Source organism: Schistocerca gregaria, chromosome 1, assembly GCF_023897955.1.
Source record: "Schistocerca gregaria isolate iqSchGreg1 chromosome 1, iqSchGreg1.2, whole genome shotgun sequence".
Lineage (NCBI taxonomy): Eukaryota > Metazoa > Arthropoda > Insecta > Orthoptera > Acrididae > Schistocerca > Schistocerca gregaria.
In genome coordinates, this window is record NC_064920.1 from 1,048,803,159 (window position 1) to 1,048,822,254 (window position 19,096).

The 19,096-nt window shown below is 39.5% G+C and overlaps 1 protein-coding gene across 1 annotated transcript in view; it reads right to left on the minus strand.

Moving 5' to 3' along the window:
* Positions 1-19,096, minus strand: part of LOC126280942 (acid sphingomyelinase-like phosphodiesterase 3a) — a 588,911-nt gene that overhangs the window by 234,965 nt on the left and 334,850 nt on the right. The window contains exon 4 of the mRNA XM_049979805.1: positions 12,579-12,741. Within this exon, the coding sequence (XP_049835762.1) occupies positions 12,579-12,741 (163 nt within the window). The remainder of the gene's footprint in view (positions 1-12,578; positions 12,742-19,096) is intronic.

Here is a 19,096-nt window from a genome sequence, read left to right on the forward strand (position 1 = left end):
AGCAGAGTAAAGACAATGTATGGAACGAAATTAAACACCTTTGGCAAGATAAGAATAACGTTAGCATTAGAAACCATTATACTGTACGCAATAACATTCTGTTTCTCCGCTCTCACCCTGACAGCAACAATTGGGTACTATGCATTCCTGACGAACTTGTTAACAAATTAATTTGGTATAGTCATTTAAGTTACGCACATTATGGAGTCAGAAAATGTTTTCTTATACTAAGACAGAACTGTTATTTTGCCAACATGGAGAAACGTATTCGACGAGTTTTAGGGTCATGTAAAATCTGCCAGAAAGCTAAATCAGACACGACTTCACATATTCCTCCGTTACATCCCATTGTACCTGTTGAATTGAGACACATGGCTTCTATAGACTTTTTCGACCGATTCCCAGAACTAATAGAGGTTTTTGCTACATCTTTGTCTCCTTTGAACTCACTTCGAAATTTGTTACCTTAACTCCGTTGCGCAAAGCTACTGCTAAATCTATTTCGAATCCATTTGTAAAACATTTTTTATTTTATGTAGGGCATGTATTGAAAGTAATTTCCGACAATGGACCACAATTTCGATCTGCGATATGGACACGTATGTTACGAGCTAGAGACATTTCTCCGATCTATATATCCAAGTATCACGCTTCTTCGAACCCTTGTGAACGACTGATGAAAGAAATTGGTAAACTGTGTAGAATGTACTGCCATAAGACTTATTGATTGGGATACACACATACTCTCATTCCAGGATGTAATTAACTCCATACCAAATGAACCTACTATTCTATCTCCGACTGTTATATTGAAAAATGTTGAACCACCTAACAAAATTAAAGAATTAGTATCCTTTCCTTCATCTCGTCAACTACGCCACCATGAAATAATTGAGATTGAGCTCAATAACATTAAACGTGCCGCAGAGCGCCGGAGAAGACAGCAAAAACAGGTTTGCACACGCCGTGACTTTCATATTGGATAGAGGATATTAGTACGCACACTCTATTTATCCAAAAGAGAATAGAGTAGATGCAGTAAATTTGAACTTCTATACGCAGGTCCATACAGAATTCGCAGCATTCCTCATCCCAATGTGGTACATGTTGAAACTTTGAGAACCAGAAAAAGCAAAGGCAATCACCATGTCTCCAATATTAAACCCTTTATTGAATGAACATACTTTGATTTATCACATTGTAATGCCTTTTCCGGTTATTGATGTGAACACTTACTGATGATTATCATATTTTTTTCTGGCAAGTGCCCGGCAAGGTAAGGTTAGCAGGTCGCTTTTCTTGTTATATATCAGACAGTGCACATTCTCCATTTTTTTTGGTGTATGTATGATTGTTTTCCTAACGAAAGTAGAATTTTTGTCTGAATGCACTATGAAATGTTTAAGATGTAATAAACACCAGTTGACATTGACATTTTGCATTATGATATCTCAACATCTTGACTATTTGTCATTTTTACATTATGACAATGTGTGTACATTTTTTGCCCGTGAAAACTGTCTGTTTTTTACCTAATATGTTTTCGGTCATGCTATGCTGTATGCTTATTTATATTACTAGAAACAAGTTTTTATTTAATGGGTATATGAATTAAATGCAAGATATTTACCCATATTTATCATTTTTCAGAAAGCAATACCGTGTAAAAGAAATGAATTAAACAACCACAGTGGTTTACTACGAAATGGAAATTTTACCACCAGAATGAAGGAAAGAAAATGCAATATCTTGTCATGAAGAGTAAATGGATCAGAATTAACAAGCATTAACCAGAATATACTGTACACATCGTATGATAGCAGTCTTAACTATTTTTCTTTCAGAATACAAGGCGATTGATGCAGACTGTCAGACAGAACTACAGATGTTAATTTTAGTGATGAAATATGCTAGAAGTAAGAAACTCTTTACTATATGAAGTAATGAATGATAATGAATAGTTGTATGAAGTAAATGGTAATATGAATATGCATAATGAAGTATCTATTTTTTGCAGATGATAATAAATGATGATGAATAGTTACATGAAGAATATGCTAATACGAATAATGAAGTTTTTCTTTGCAGCTGATTATAGTGATGAAGTTATGGTAGTACATATAATGAAGTTTTTCTTTGCAGATGATGATAATGATATAGTTTATATATTTACTGTTAGTTAAGAAGTGCTATGTAGTTATTTAAGTATGTGTTGCAGTTCCTTTTGACAGTATGTCATATGTCGCACTGTATAATGATTGAATGTTTTGGGAAAGACAGCTAGAGTACATACACATTAAGTACTCGTTTCATTACCTGTTAATTCAAAGTTAACTATTTTTCAGCATAATATGCATTTCTTCTTTCAGCTCAATAATCCATTTTGTATTTCTTCCAGGAGAAGCTTTTCGTGACAGAATATGCTATAAGTTACTAAACCTGTTCTAGTACTTGCGTTTTTTTTACCCAGTTGTGTCTATCATTTATGAATGTGATCACATATACTGTACTTATTTCAGAACCTTGCTACAGCTGACTCATGACGAATGACATAAATAATCCTTATTTCCAGCAATAAGTCAAAGCAAATATTTTCATGCTCCAGCAATTAATTATCGACCTCAGTGCAATGCATTATTACGAGTCCCAACTATTACCTGTATACAACTAAATAGTGCTACCAGTTTAAGATATATTTTTAGTCCTAAAGATAAGGCAAATTTTCTGTATATTGATTCCATTTTGTCTATGTATTATTGGACTACCGACCATGAGTAATAGTTCCAATGTCTTACATTTTAAATATGTCTCATGTAACTTACATATCATATATAAACACCAGTAGCTTGATACTACATTCAGTAGCTCCTGTTTTAAATGATTTGTGAATAACACTGAATAATGTTTTGTAACGCTGTATGAATACTATGTAACTGGCCAATGAATGCCACTGATTCAATCAGATGAGTTATGAATAGTGTTTTGTAATACTCGATACTTACATCTCTAGTAACTAGCCAATGAGTGCCAATAATTGTTCATATGGGTTGATAAACTAGTGTATTTCTATGATGACTAGCATAAGACTTAATGTGTACTTCACCTTCTGACCTAATTACCAGCAATTACTGCAATATCCGTTTATCCTGTCCATCCTCATAATGATGGAGCACTATATTGGTTTTTGCACTAATTCTACGTTGCTGTAAGTGTATGGAGTCTACAAGAAAATGGTGTTGACATATCAAGCTGTCCACCACCTTGAACGATGGAGATGTTATTATGGTCCTACTGTTCGGTGTACCTAATGAACTACCAAAAGAACAGTGAATATTAGTACAACATTTCAGTGTCTTGGCTACATTAATAAATACTTCAGGGAAGAGAACTTCAGACTGTCTCACTTGGTGTTGTGCTTCTGTAGAAAGATATGAACTTTCAGTGCAGCTACGTGCAACCTACTGTGCTACAACCATAATGCAATCCTTCCCATTCCTTTCCTAGTTTTTATAAAATGGTGAAGACTTATACAGTGCGTTTGCACTTTATTTCATTTCTCAATTTGTTTAAATTTTGTAAAATGGTAAACACGTATACATTGCGTGTGCACTTTGTCATGTAATATATTTTGTACTCAATGCGTATATACTTTGTCATTTCTGAATATGTTTTGTACTCAGTGCATGTGCACTCTATTTAATTTCTTAAGATGTTCTGCACTTGTCAATGATGTATATACTCTGTGACTGTAGACAAAGTAACTAAATAGATTATAGAAAAATTTGTTGCTCATGGCAAGTCCAATTGACAAACCATCGCTGCCAAATTTTTGCCCCCCCCCCCCCCCCCCAGTGGAGGGTTATGTAAGAGGTCCATAATTAAAGAATTTGTTGTTAGCGCACTCGAACTGATGTAATTTCGATGTATTGCTCACGCGTTGCCTGCGATATGTAAGCTAGAAGAGAATCTGAGACCAAAGAGCAGTTTTGACTGCAGTAAGAACTGTGTGTTAGTAGGTGTAAGTAGTTGCTAGCGAACAGTCGTGTCTGGTGTATCGTGTTGGCTGGGCCGGTCGTGTGCAGCGATGGCGGAGCCTGAGCGTTGTACGATAAGGTAAAAGCAGCCTCGCGCATATGTAGTACTTTTACAAGTCCCATGTAAATGTTTTAAAAAATCAGTTAATAATAATCTTTCTCGTAAAAAGTAACTTTTGACTTTAACCTCAATTTAATGAATTCACTAATTTCTCCAATCCTTGACCATCCCGATTATTGAAAAGAAAAATCAGTTCTTTCCTTTTATATAAGAAGAAACTATCGGCCAGCATTGCACTTAGCTGCGCCAGGAAAATTTCTTATAGGAGCAGGTATATACGCGTTATCTGGCGATCTAATTAAGGTAAGATTTTTCAGTTTATTCAGAATGATGTATCAGGGCCATGACGCAGCATTGCTGACGTCCAAAATTTACCAGGTTAAATTGACTGTCAATTATTGAAAGATTATAAGTGACCCACATTTTTTTATTGAGAGATTAGTCACGTTTTTATTATTGATAGGTTACACGATTTATTTTGTGGGGAGGTTACATTGAATGTGAACAAGATAATTACATTTTTTTATGGTTGAGAGGTTAAGGAATTTTTCTGTTTTGAGGTTACACTAAATGAGAATATTTTTCATATTATTTTATTTTGTCGGGAGGTTACACATTCGTTTATAGGCCTAATTCTCGAAACGTTTTTGGAGAATCAGACTTAAAGTATCTCCTTCAATTGTCCTTTTTTTCATTCCATCGAGTGAAATATATAATAAATATCGTATACCTTCATTGTTTTAATACACTTTTCAGAAAAACAGTGGAATTTTAAATCAGAAACGTGCTTACATACATTTGTGAATAGGCTTAATTCTTTTAATGTCTGTTTCGATTTTCAGTAATTTAATTGAATTATTCTAGCTAAAGTATTATTTTTTCCATGAGTGAGAAGTGCCTGACTTGCTGTAGAATTGTTAGTTCCGGGGTTTGGTGTGATGGATGGAGTAGTTTTTCTCGTTGGGGGGACTGCAATGGCGTGGGTGTCTGGAAAGTGGATCAGACACAACAGTGGTTATGTAGGATTTGCAGCAGAGATAGGAAGATAGTGGAACAGGAGGGGAAAATTGCTGCCCTTCAGGCTGAGCTAGATCAGTCTAGGGAAGATCTGGACAGGCTAAGGAGGGAGAAGGGCAAAGAGAGGTGGGAAGTGTCAACACGTAACAGAAGGAACAGGCCCAGAACTAAGTCTGACAGTATTGTGGTGAATGTCACAAATCAGTTTGACCTCTTGCTTCAGTTAGAAACTGATGAGCCTTAAGCAGATGTAGGTGTAGACAGTACACAACAAACTTTCAATAGGAAATTGAAAAAGAATGTAGGAAAGTCATCGAAAAGGAAGAAAGTTTTGTTGTTAGGTAGTTCCAATGCCAGAGGTGTAGGGCAACGTCTGCAGAAGGAATTAGGACCAGAATACCAGGTCACAATTTTTTTCAAACTAAGTCTGGATCAGGTGACAGAGGGTTTAGGTTCACTCTAAAGGATTTACCAGGAAGACACCGTGGTTAATGTGGGAGGGCTAGGGCACAGTATCGACAGAGATCCTGGGTACAGTATAGAGTGTGACCTGGTAAAGATTGCGTCGGCGTCCAGACAGACCAACGTTGAATTTGTATCTGTCCTGAGACGTCATGACCGGCCTCATTTGAACTCTTCTGTTGGGAGAGTTAATTTGGAGTTTGAACAGCTGCTTCGGTCGGATGCGGGGGCTCATATTGCTGTGGTTCCTGTTGATTCTCTCAGTCGGTGGGACTATACCAGGCCTGGCCTACATCTCAACAGGAAAGGGAAGGGTAAACTGGCTGGGATAATAGCAGGAAATTTAAGGGGAAAGCACTGCCATGAATGGTAAAATACCAGTGGTTACAGGTGTTGGAGCAGCACCTTTTTTAGGATAGGTAAGACAGAAAGATGTCAAGTTCTACGAGAGGTCAGGATTGAAACAAATCTTCGGTTTAGGAAAGAAATAAAACAGCAGAATTCTAGCACATTGGATCACCAAGCACAGCTCTCAATTATAAATTTTCACCAATCATAAGAGATTTTATCTCCACCAAGTTGTATCTGTCATACGTAATAGCATTGATGAATTAGTCACCCAACCCAGTTGACATATGCCTCTCGGAACACCATGTGACCACTGGTATAGGAACTAGGTCTAAGCACAATGAGAATCTCAGAAGAGTACTGCAAATGTTGGAATAAGGAAAGGTTCTCATAAAAGTGAAATCAAAAATAACGTAAGTATATTTCATCAAAATATTGGAAGCTTAAAGAATAAAATAGATGAGCTTCTGGTTTGTTTAGGAGATTTAGAAGGTGAGGATGAAATATACTATGCCTGCCTCAACGTCACATTTTTACTCATTTGGATAAGGTAAGTGTAAGTGGATGTAAGCTCTCTGCACATATAATTAGAGAAAATATCGAGAAAGGAGGAGTTGTCATAAATGTCAAAAGTTATCATTCTGCAAAAAGTATAGAAGCAAAAAAGTTTTGTGTAGAGAAACATATAGAAGCATGTGCCTGTGAGCTTAAATTAAATAAAGGCACATTTATAATTGTAACTGTATATAGGTCCCCATCGGGAAATTTTCATCTATTTCTGAAAAATTTGGCCTCCTTGTCTGTCAGACAGGGGGAAGCAAATTATTATTTGTGGAGACTTCAATGTAGAATCTCTGAAAGACGGTAATAGGAAAAATGACCTCGAAGTATTACCAGATTCTTTCAATTTGACACCCATTAATGATTTTCCTCCTTGGGTGGTAAAGAATAGCAGCTCACTGATAGATAAATATACTCGTAAGAAACTATGTAACAAACCATGGCTTACTAAGGGTATAAAAATACCTTCTAACCGGAAAAGGGAATGTATCTGACACCAAGAAAGAGTAGTGACCCAGAAACTATCAACATTATAAAAACTACTTTGCTATATTAAGTAAAGTTACTAAAAAATCCGGAATTATGTCTGAAATCAGCAACTCTGATAACGAAATTAAAACACTTTGGAATATTATTAAAAGAGAAACAAGTCAACCAAGAGCACAGGAAGACAGTATTACTATCGAATTGAATGAAAACTTTACAAACAAAAAGTCAGAAGCTGAAAATATTTTTAATAATCATTTTATAAATGTTGTGGATATAGTAGGATCCAGGTGTTCATTAGAAGATGCTAGGCTGTTAATGGAAGAGGCCATACCTATACAATTTGATACAATTGAAAGCTCACCCAGTTCTCCCTCTGAAATTAAGAAAATAATAAACTTCTTTAAAATCAAAAACTCAGATGGAATTGATGGCATTTCCAGCAAAATACTAAAAGCTTTTGATTCTTGAGTTTCTCTCGGCGTATTTGATAATCAAAATATCCGCGGGTGTACTGCCGGTCTATCGTGTCCCACGGGCACAATATTTCGGCGATCAAACATGTCGCCATCATCAGGTGAACTGATGGACTGAGCTCCTGTGAACGCGCCGGCACGGAGATCCGTACGCTATGGCTGCTCAGGCGGCGGCGGCGGCCGATTTAAATACCCTCCGCCCGCGGCGCGCTCCCTCCGCCGTCCGCGCCCCACGCCACGGTCGCGCGGTGGAACAGATTGCGACGGCGTCTCAGATGACGTCGGTGTGATGGCTCTGTCCGCCGTGGTCGTCACAACTATGGGTTTGCTCGATTTACTGTTGATTAACCCAATCGCTGGTTCCCAAGCCTTGCTAAGATTATAGCCACAGTCACGGTTTATGAGGTCGTCATTGGTGCGAATTTCGATGGCCTCTCTAACAACGCTCTCCCAGTATCGCGACGTCTGTACCAGAATCCTCGTGCGGTCATACTCCATAGCGTGATTTTCCGATAAACCATGTTCAGCGACCACCGACTTGCTCGGATACATCAGTCGAGTGTGCCTCTGGTGTTCACGGCATCGATCCTCGACGGTCCGCATCGTCTGACCAGTATACGACTTGCCACATTGACACGGAATCTGGTACACGCCGACCTTCCTCAAATCGAGGTCATCTTTGGCGCTCCCCACCAGTGCACGAGTTTTATTCGGAGGACAAAACACAGTTCCGACCCGGTGTTTCTTCAGAATGCGGGCGATTTTCCCAGAGTGCGCGCCTGTGTATGGAATAAATGCAGTGCCTACCTCCTCCCTCGTGACTTCATCCATCTCAAAAGGTTGTGATGCAGTGGTTGGGCGGAGTGCACGTTGGATCTGCCACTCTGAGTACCCATTTTTTCGAAATACAGTTCTCAGATGTTCCAATTCCTGGGGTAGACTCTATGTGTCAGAGATAGCGCTCGCCCTATGTACTAGAGTTTTAGGAATGGGGTACTTAAAACTCTAGTACATAGGGCGCGCACTATCTGACTGAAATACGCTATTGTTATACCTTTGTATAAAAATGGGGATAGATCTGATGTCAACAATAATTTTTTTAGAAAGTAATGTATTCAAGAGAAGCTTCACATATCTGTAAAATGAAGTACTAACAAAATGTCAGTTTGGTTTCCAGAAAGGTTTTTCAAAAGAAAATGCCACATATGCTTTCACCAATAAAATTTTCAATGATCTGAATAACCGAACACCACCGATTGGGATTTTTTGTGATGTGTCAAAAGGCTTTTGAATGTGTAAATCATGACAGTATGCTAGACAAGCTTAAGTATTGTGGCTTGAGTGGGACAGTGCACAAATGGTTTCATTCGTACCTACCTGGAAGAGTGCAGATAGTGGAAATAAGCAGTTCTCATAATATGAAAAGATCAGCACATTCCTCAAACTGGGAATTATCAAGAATGGGGTTCCACAAGGGTAAGTCTTGGGTCCTTTGTTCTTAATATATATATATATATATATATATATATATATATATATATATATTAATGACTTGCCATTCTTTATTCATGAAGAGGTAAAGTTAGTTCTCTTTGCTGATTATACAAGTACAGTAATCACACCTGACAAGAATTAACTGACGAAATTGTGAATAATGTCTTTCAGAAAATTACTAAGTGGTTCCTTCTAAATGGACTCTCACTGAATTTTGATAAGACACAGTACACACAGTTCTGTACAGTAAATGGTATGACGCCATTAATAAATATCGACCATAATCAGAAGCATATAGCTAAGGTAGAATATTCAAAATTTTTAGGTATGTCCATTGATGAGACATTAAATTGATGATCTGCTGAAATGTTTGAGTTCAGCTACTTATGCAATAAGGGTCACTGCAAATTTTGGTGGTAAACATGTTAGTAAATTAGCTTACTACGCATATTTTCACTCATTGCTTGCATATGACATCATATTTTCGGGTAATTCATCACTGAGGAATAAAGTATTTATTGCACAAAAGTGTGTAACAGAATAACAGCTGGAGTCCACCCAAGATCATCCTGCAGACATTTATTTAAGGATCTAGGGATATTCACAGTAGCTTCTCAGTATATATACTCTCTTATGAAGTTTGTTATTAACAACGAAACCGAATTCAAAAGTAATAGCAGTGTGCATAACTACAATACTAGGAGAAAGGATGGTCTTCACTCTTTAAGATTAAATCTAACTTTGGCACAGAAAGGGGTTAATTATACTACCACTAAAGTCTTTGGTCACTTACCAAATAGTATCAAAAGTCTGACAGATAACCAACAAGCATTTAAGAAGAAATTAAAAGAATTTCTAAATGACAACTCCTTCTACTCCATAGAGGAATTTTTAGATATAAATTAAGAAAAAAGCAAAAAAACAAACAAACAAAAAATTATAAAAAATAAAAAAACAAAAAAAAAATAAAAAAGTTGTTATATTAACTTAATTGTGTTGTTAAATTAACTTAATTATGTCATGTATTGGAAAATTTGACTCGTTCCACATCATTATTATTCATGACCTATGGAACTAGTATTAATCTAATCTAGACCGGATGGTCACCCAGCCCAACAGCGCTTAACTTCGGTGATCTGACGAGAACCGTTGTTACCACTGCGGCAAGGCCGTTGGAAGGCCTGCTCAACCCTATGTACATATTCTAAAGTCTAATGTCAATTCGCTACCACAAATTTCTTCTGTCACTATCGTGTCCTTTCCCTTCTATGTAGTTGACATATTTTATATTTTATCCTCTTCTCGATGTCTTGCAGAAAATTCCTCATCGGCCGTCTTCTTCTTTTCTGTCCCAGTGCTTTCCTTTGAAGAAAGTGAAAGAAGAAAGTGTGGTGTCAGATGACATATCCAATAAATTTTATTTCTCTGTTTCTCCATTTCTTTTAATACTCTTAATCTCTTCGTTGACTTGACTAAGGACTGTGGGCAAGGGCTTTTCTTTTTTTTTTTTTTTTTTTTTTTTTTTTGTTCTGCCCGTTCTTGTCACTTTCCACCATATCCAAATTTCAGCAGCTTTATGTCGAATCATTTCAAAATTCAACTTTCACTTTCATAATGAAGTGTCCTCTATAAATATGATTTTATAAAGCATTTATTTTAGTTTTCAGCCTGTTCACTTTTAAATCCCATAGTATAAAAGTCTGATTGGGACTGCAACGTTATATTCATTTCTGTGTCTGTGTCAGTAACTACCATGATTGCATCAGCAATTTTGATGAAATGGATCAATTTACAATTGTTTTCAATTCCCTTTGTTCTCTTATTCGTGATAAATAACTTCCACAATGGACATATCAAATAAATATGGTGAGAGGGTACACGCTTTCAAACTCTTTTTTCTGTTGCTGGTCTCATCCTCTGTCTCATTTATGTTTAATATTTGCTGTCATTCTGATACTGTGGATCAGTGTTCTGTCGTTCCACTAAAGTTCTTTTTCTTCATAGTTGTAAAGGATAGATTATAGTTCTCGCTGTCAAAAACTTTTTCTAACTCAATGAGGGTAAGATGATTTCTTCTGTCCAATCCATCTTTCTCTTCAGTATCATGTGGAAGGCCAAAATTCCATCTCTTATTCCTGTGCCTTCTCCAACTCAAAATTGGTCTTCTACGCTACGTTTATCTACTATTACTTTTAATATGATCCTAAGTCTTTTATGATTCACTGATGAAATATGTATGTAAAATGCGGTACTGCCTCGTTAGTAAAGTTCATTTCCCTTTCTTTGTCTAAAAACATGCGTCTCATCTATAAATTTAATGTCACATTCCGCTTTATACTTCACTAAATGCTTTTGTCTGTAACACTTATAAGAATACCTAATAATATTGGAATTTACATCTTAGGTCCACTTCAAGCAATGTTACTTTTAGTAGATCAACTTGAGGCAATGTTACTGCTAGCCGCGCGGGATTAGCCGAGCGGTCTCTGACGCTGCAGTCCTGGACTGTGCGGCTGACCCCGGCGGAGGTTTGATTCCTCCCTCGGGCATGGGTGTGTGTGTTTGTCCTTAGGATAATTTAGGTTACATAGTGTGCAAGCTTAGGCGCTGATGACCTTAGCAGTTAAGTCCCATAATATTTCACACGCATTTGAAAATTTTTCTTTGTTACTGCTGGTACAAAGAATATTTTTTTGGTTTCAATAATGCTTCATCTCAAAAAAATGGTTCAAATGGCTCTGAGTGCTATGGGACTTAACTTCTGAGGTCATCAGTCCCCTAGAACTTCGAACTATTTAAACCTAACTAACCTAAGGACATCACACACCCCCATGCCCAAGGAAGGCTTCGAACCTGCGACCGTAGCGGTCGCGCGGTTCCAGACTGTAGCGCCTAGAACCGCTCGGGCACAACGGCCGGTGCTTCATCTCATCAGAAAGTATTTTAAGGCGAAGAAGATACTGCATGTACTACAGAAAAATTTAATCGCTGTTTGTTTTTATTACATTTTGTCTGGAATCTATTCTTGGTGACATGTTTATAGACAAACATTGCATTTTTCAGACACACAAAATACTCTTGACTCCCCTAAAATGTTCTTTATCAAACCATTGTGCGTAAAGTATCATTTTTTCGTAGTACTGTCAACTGCCTGCTTGGACTGTTATGTTACCAGCTCATATGTTTTTCTATGGTTATATAATTACAGGATAACCAAAAACTTTGCTTACTTCGATTATTTTAATAGCGCGATTGTAAGCTCTGACGGATTTGGTAACAATTCAGTGTATGGCAAACAACAATGCTGAACAAATATTGAATGTATACATTTTTCTTCAATCTTTAGTTTCAGCAGACCTCATGAAATCAACAAACTATCTCAGCATAAGTCAGTTAAATTAATCTGAGCACCCGGTTGACGTGTCTAGTGCAGGTAATATTTTAGCTGAGGAACATTCTACGTTGACATGTCTAGTGCACCAAATTTTTACCCCCTCTCTCCTGCTCGAGCTTTTTTTTTATAAAAAAGGCTGAGGAGCACCATACGTAACTTCAGGGTAGATGATACAGATGATACTTTTGCAGAACTTACTGAAGAGATTACTTTCGATGTTAGTCTTACGGCTGACGCACACTCACCCCGTCCAGAGGATGAAGTCGATGTTGTCGCCGTGCTTGCTCTTCATAGCACGCACAGCAGACTCGACCAGGTCCCACGGAGCGTCGCAGCGGTAGTCTCCCAGCTGGCCAGGAGAGGCGCCACCTACACCTCCTGCTCGACCCGTGTCCGATCGCCAACAGTCTGTGACAGTACGAAATGTGGCTCTCAGATAGGTCTCTGAAATAGTGATTCAGATTCAGTTTCTTACCATCTAAAATTGTTGGTGAAGGTGAAAAGATACAGAAAATGTATGAGGACATTGGATATGTAATTCAGTATGTAAAGTGGTTTGAAGAAATAGAGGTGACTGGATAACAATAGCAAGGGAAGAAACAGAAGAGTTACCAGAAATGACGGCTTCGATAGTAAGCGTCAGGGAAGACTGGGACTAATTCAGTTCTACACCATATTTCAGCTAGTAATATTGGAGCAGATATAGACTCTGAGTTCAGGGTTTTATAAGCAATGAAGAGTGCATCGAAGAGAATCGTCTGGAAGGGACAGTGAGAAGACATATGGGAAGGAGAGGTACCGAGGAATCATAAGGTGCATTTAAATTGCTGTATGTGTATAGACTTGCGATAGTAGATTGCATAATAGACAGTTTAGCTGAAGAAGAATGGATATTTGTAAAAGTGGACAGACAAATACTAGTACAATGAATGTAACAGCAAAAGAACCTAGAGAAACAAAAGAATTACCCAACGGTCGACCGACGAAAGAAGTACATATGTTTAGGAAAAGAATTGACTAAAGCGACATAAATCACATAGGAATAGTTCAAATGGCTGTAACCACTATGGGACGACACATCTGAAGTCATCAGTCCCCTAGACTTAGAACTACTTAAACCTAACCACCCTAAGGACATCACACACATCCATGCACGAGGCAGGATCCGAACCTGCGACCGTAGCAGCAGCGCGGTTCCAGACTGAAGCGCCTAGCGGCCACAGCGGCCGGTATGGTACATAGGAATGATATAAATATGAAGTGCAGGGAAGCTAAGGCCGAATGACAGCAGGAAGATTGTGAAGAAATTAAAGAAGGAGTGGTCGTCAGAAAGATTGATTCAGCATACACGAAACTCACTACAAATTTCGGTGAAACTAAAAGCATAGCAGTCAGCATTAACAATGCAAGCGGAATTCTAGTAAAATGCTGAGGAGAGAGCGGACAGATAGAGTACACTGGAGATGTCTATGGAGGGGAAGGACTGTCTAATGATGTGATAGAAAAAGAAATGTGAGTCGATTTAGAAGACATAGAGGATGCAAAATTAAAGTCAGAGTTTAAGCATTGCATTAAGAGCTTTTCAAGAGTTCCGATCAAATAAGACAGAACGCACAGATAACATTCCTTCGGAAGTACTAAAATCACTGAGGGATTGGCAACCGAACATGTTTGTAGAATGTGTCAATCTGGAGACATAATTGCAGGCTTTCAGAAAATTTTTTATCCACACAACCTGAAGACGGCAGCAACAGAGAGTGGGAGAACATTTGCACAAGCAACAACACCAGAGGGGAGAAGTGACGTAGGGCGTGATGGTTGAGGTAAGACATAAAACCAAAAAACGCGTTAATAGGATCTGTCGATGTAAAACACTGTTCGACAATGTAAAATGGTGCAAGACATTATAAATTCTCACAACAGTAGGTGTCTGGTATACAGGATATGTCCGGAATCCCACTCATGGTGAAAATATAATAGATCTGAAATCAACAAACTGACCAGATTTCCTCGAAGATGAAAGTATTGGAACTTGTCTCAGTGACCATGAAGCAGTTGTAGCAACAATGAATGTCAAATTAGATAGGGCAACTAGAGGAGAAGGATTTATGTTTTCAGCAGAGTAAATGAAGAGCCAGTGGTGTCGTATCTCAGTAAGTAACTCCAAACGTCTATATGTGGAGAGGAGAAGGTAGAAGATCGGTGGCTCAGGTATAAAAGAATAGCGGACCATGCACTTGGGAAATATGCACCCAACATCAGAATTTACGATGGAATAAACCCTCAGTGGTAAATATTTATTGTAAAGAAAATTTTAAAAGGAACAGAGACTACAACACAGTAGGTGTAAAACAAAGCAAAGACCTTCATATAGGTAGATCCTAAATAAAACGCGTTTGGCTATCAACAGGGCAATGCGTAAAGCTTTGAACGAATAACATATCACAATATTATCGAAGGACCTCTCACAAAACCTAAATAAATTTGGTTGTAAGTAAAGGCCTTTATTGGTACCAATGTTAGTGTCAAGACACTCGTGGACGAGACAGGAACTGAAATTAAGGACAGCAAAGCATAACCAGCGATGCAGAACTCGGTTTTCAAACATTACTTTACAAACGAAAATCCAGGAGAATTCCCTAGTTTAATTCCCACACAACTGGAAAGATGAGTGATATAGCCTAGATATTAGTGGTGCTGAAAGACAGTTGACATCGCTAAAATTAAACAAAGCTCCAGGACCGGACGAATCCCTATCAGCCTCTACATTGAGTTTTCGGAAATTAGCCTTGTTTTCCCATAATTTACCGCAAATTTCTCAAACGGAAGACCATACACATTTGCTGAAGCAATTACTGAGCACATCCGTTTACAAGGATAGTGTAGATGATCCAGAAAACTGGCATCCAATATCCTTGACATCTGCCTGTTGTAGAATCGTAAAAAACACATCCTACGTTCAAACATACTGAGATATTTCGAACAGCACGATCTCCTCCGTGCCACCAGCATGGGTTCGGCACATACACTCCTGGAAATTGAAATAAGAACACCGTGAATTCATTGTCCCAGGAAGGGGAAAATTTATTGACACATTCCTGGGGTCAGATACATCACATGATCACACTGACAGAACCACAGGCACATAGACACAGGCAACAGAGCATGTACAATGTCGGCACTAGTACAGTGTATATCCACCTTTCGCAGCAATGCAGGCTGCTATTCTCCCATGGAGACGATCGTAGAGATCCTGGATGTAGTCCTGTGGAACGGCTTGCCATGCCGTTTCCACCTGGCGCCTCAGTAGGACCAGCGTTCGTTCTGGACGTGCAGACCGCGTGAGACGACGCTTCATCCAGTCCCAAACATGCTCAATGGGGGACAGATCGCTTCCCACACCATGATGCCGGGTGTTGGCCCTGTGTGCCTCGGTCGTATGCAGTCCTGATTGTGGCGCTCACCTGCACGGCGCCAAACACGCATACGACCATCATTGGCACCAAGGCAGAAGCGACTCTCATCGCTGAAGACGACACGTCTCCATTCGTCCCTCCATTCACGCCTGTCGCGACACCACTGGAGGCGGGCTGCACGATGTTGGGGCGTAAGCGGAAGACGGCCTAACGGTGTGCGGGACCGTAGCCCAGCTTCATGGAGACGGTTGCGAATGGTCCTCGCCGATACCCCAGGAGCAACAGTATCCCTAATTTGTACTGTTGAGACCTCACGCCCCACGTGTTGAGCAATTCGGCGGTACGTTCACCCGTCCTCCCGCATGCCCACTATACGCCCTCGCTCAAAGTCCGTCAACTGCACATACGGTTCACGTCCACGCTGTCGCGGCATGCTACCAGTGTTAAAGACTGCGATGGAGCTCCGTATGCCACGGCAAACTGGCTGACACTGATGGCGGCAGTGCACAAATGCTGCGCAGCTAGCGCCATTCGACGGCCAACACCGCTGTTCCTGGTGTGTCCGCTGTGCCGTGCGTGTGATCATTGCTTGTACAGCCCTTTCGCAGTGTCCGGAGCAAGTATGGTGGGTCTGACACACCGGTGTCAATGTGTTCTTTTTTCCATTTCCAGGAGTGTATAAATCATGTGAAATCCAACTCGCATTTTCCTAATACGACTTTCTGAACCCATGGATCAAGACAGTCACGTGGACGCAGTATCTCTATTTTCTAAAAGTATTTGTACTACACGCACGCTAATAACCAAAAGTACGATTATGTGTGGTATCAAGTGATGTATGTGAAATAGAGGACTTCTTGGATAATGAGACATCGACAGATGTAGAAATAACTTTGGGAGTGGTGCAGGCATGTTTGTTGGGACCCTTCCTGTTTATTTTTCCTATTCATGATCTTGCATAACATTAATAGTAATCTGAAATCTCTCGAAGTTTATGCCGCTATCTATGAAGCACTGCCGGAAAACAACGGCACAGGTATTCAGTAGAATCTAAATATGATTCAAAGTCGTGTGAAAACTGGTCACTTGCTTTAAATGTTCATAAACACAAAAACTGTGCATATCTCTAAACTAAAAAACTGAACATCGCATGACTAAAGTATCAGTGAGTGACAACAGCTATCAGTCAACTCATACAAATATGTGTACCTGGTTGTAACACTTTGTAGGTATAAAGAATAACACTACAACACAGACTTAGGCTTATATGAAGCAGATGACATGCCTCAGTTTATTGGTAGAATAATAAGCAAATGTACATCAATCTATACAGAAGACTGCTAAGAAATCACTCGTAAGACACCTCCTAAAGTATCCCTAAATTTCATGGAACTTGTACTAACAAGAGATATTGAATGTATACATGGAAGGACAGCACTAATGGTCACAGGTTTCTCTAACCCGTGGTAAAGTGCTATAGAGGAAGAAACTAAACTTGAAGAAAGACGCAAACTACCCACGGATAAATTACAAAGTTCCTATAACCAGCTATAAATGATGAATCTGCGATTAAATTATAGCCCCGTCATATCACTCCCATAAGCGTCGTGATGACAAGATTAGATTAATTATTGTGCGCACAGAACCATGCTGGGGGAAGTTATGCTTCTGGTAGGGAATTCGGTGTCAGATTGGTCTGCCTGAGAGAGACCAGACAAAGAATAGTCCGCCAAACAGTGCCCCTTTCATGGGAACATGTGAGCGGCAACCAGATGGGCCTAGAGCTATGCTTCCACTTAACTGTGACAGACAGTTTATGTTTTCTTTCCCATCAGAATCTGTAGGCCAACTGTTGCTTTTTCGACGCCGACAGAGTTACGTTGCCAGGTTCGATGGTGTCTTTCGTTTTTATTCTCCATTGAAGAAGATATCATTGGCTAAGACGGTCGAAGACAATGATATACGACACCCAACAGTAGAAGAGGCGGAAGACATCTGCTCGGGTCCGACGAAATCGAAGGCTGGGAGTGGTAGTTGGCCTAGGAGAAGGAGTCCGAAATATTACGCAGCAGGCTTGGAAGCTGTGAGGTGGCAGCCCTATCCCCAAGCTTAACCTGCACAGCTCTCGTAGCGCGGCCAGGAGACCTTATATACTGACTCTCTTCACGATTCACGGCGTATGATGATAAAGGATGGGTCATGGAAATGTCCTACGTAAATCAAGGATAAATGAGTAGGTAACATAGATAGAGTGACAATAGCTACATGGAAGCAACGAGGGGTTGGAAACAAATAAATGGAGCTCTTTCGTAAATTAAGAGGTAAACAAATTGCTATAACTATTATAACAGAAATAGAAAGGAAGATTAGTATAAAATGTGCAAACGTTGTCAAAGATGCCTAGAATCTTTCTCTGTAACGGTGCACAAACGTCGTACCCTGAGACGTCAGGGGTCGACGACGCTTCAGATTCCAAGGTGCCGACACATGCGGTAATACTGTAACGTTACGCGTAAGGTGATTTTGCTTGCTGGGCTGGGTGAGAAACGATGAGACGAAGACGCCAAGTGATCTCTCCAGACGAGCCATTTGCAAGGGCGTCAATAAAGGACCGGTTGGATACCCTAGGGACCGTCCAAAATCATTCGATGAAATTTGGACGCGATCTGAAGCAGCAAAGGCACGCTTACGCATATTCAGCTGCCTCCCTCCCCTTTTACTGGACAGTTAGTTCAGTTCGTAACGGGTCATGAAAATCTAATAGACATGAGCTAATAGAATGCGGTTATAGGGGAAAGCGAAGAAGAAAGGTTTACAGAAGAGTATGGGTTCGGTAGTATAATGAGAGGAGAGAAACACTAATTGTGTTCGGCAATAAATTTCAGCTGGTAATAGCGAATACTCTGTTCAAGAATCAAAAGAGGAGCAGGTAGACGACTTAGAAAGGCCGAAGATACGGAAAGATTCCAGTTAGATTGCGTCATGGTCAGGTAGAGATTCCAGGCTTACCCAGGAGCAAATATAGTGATGATGAGGAGGCTGAAGGTTAAGACACTAGTCAGGAAGAAAAAGAAGTTGGATACAGAAGTACTAAGGAATGAAGGGACCCATTTGAAGTTCTCTGAAGCTATTGATACTGGAATAACGAATGGCTCAGTAAGAAGTTCAGTTCAATAGGAATGTACATCTATAAAAAAGGAAATCATAAAAGACTGGAAAGAAAACCCTAGGCAATGAAGGAACTACGAAGAAACCATGCGCAACAGAAGAAATACTACAATTCATTGACGTAACAAGGTAGCACAAAAATCTGCAGGGAAATTCAAGTATACAGAAATAAAAGTCAC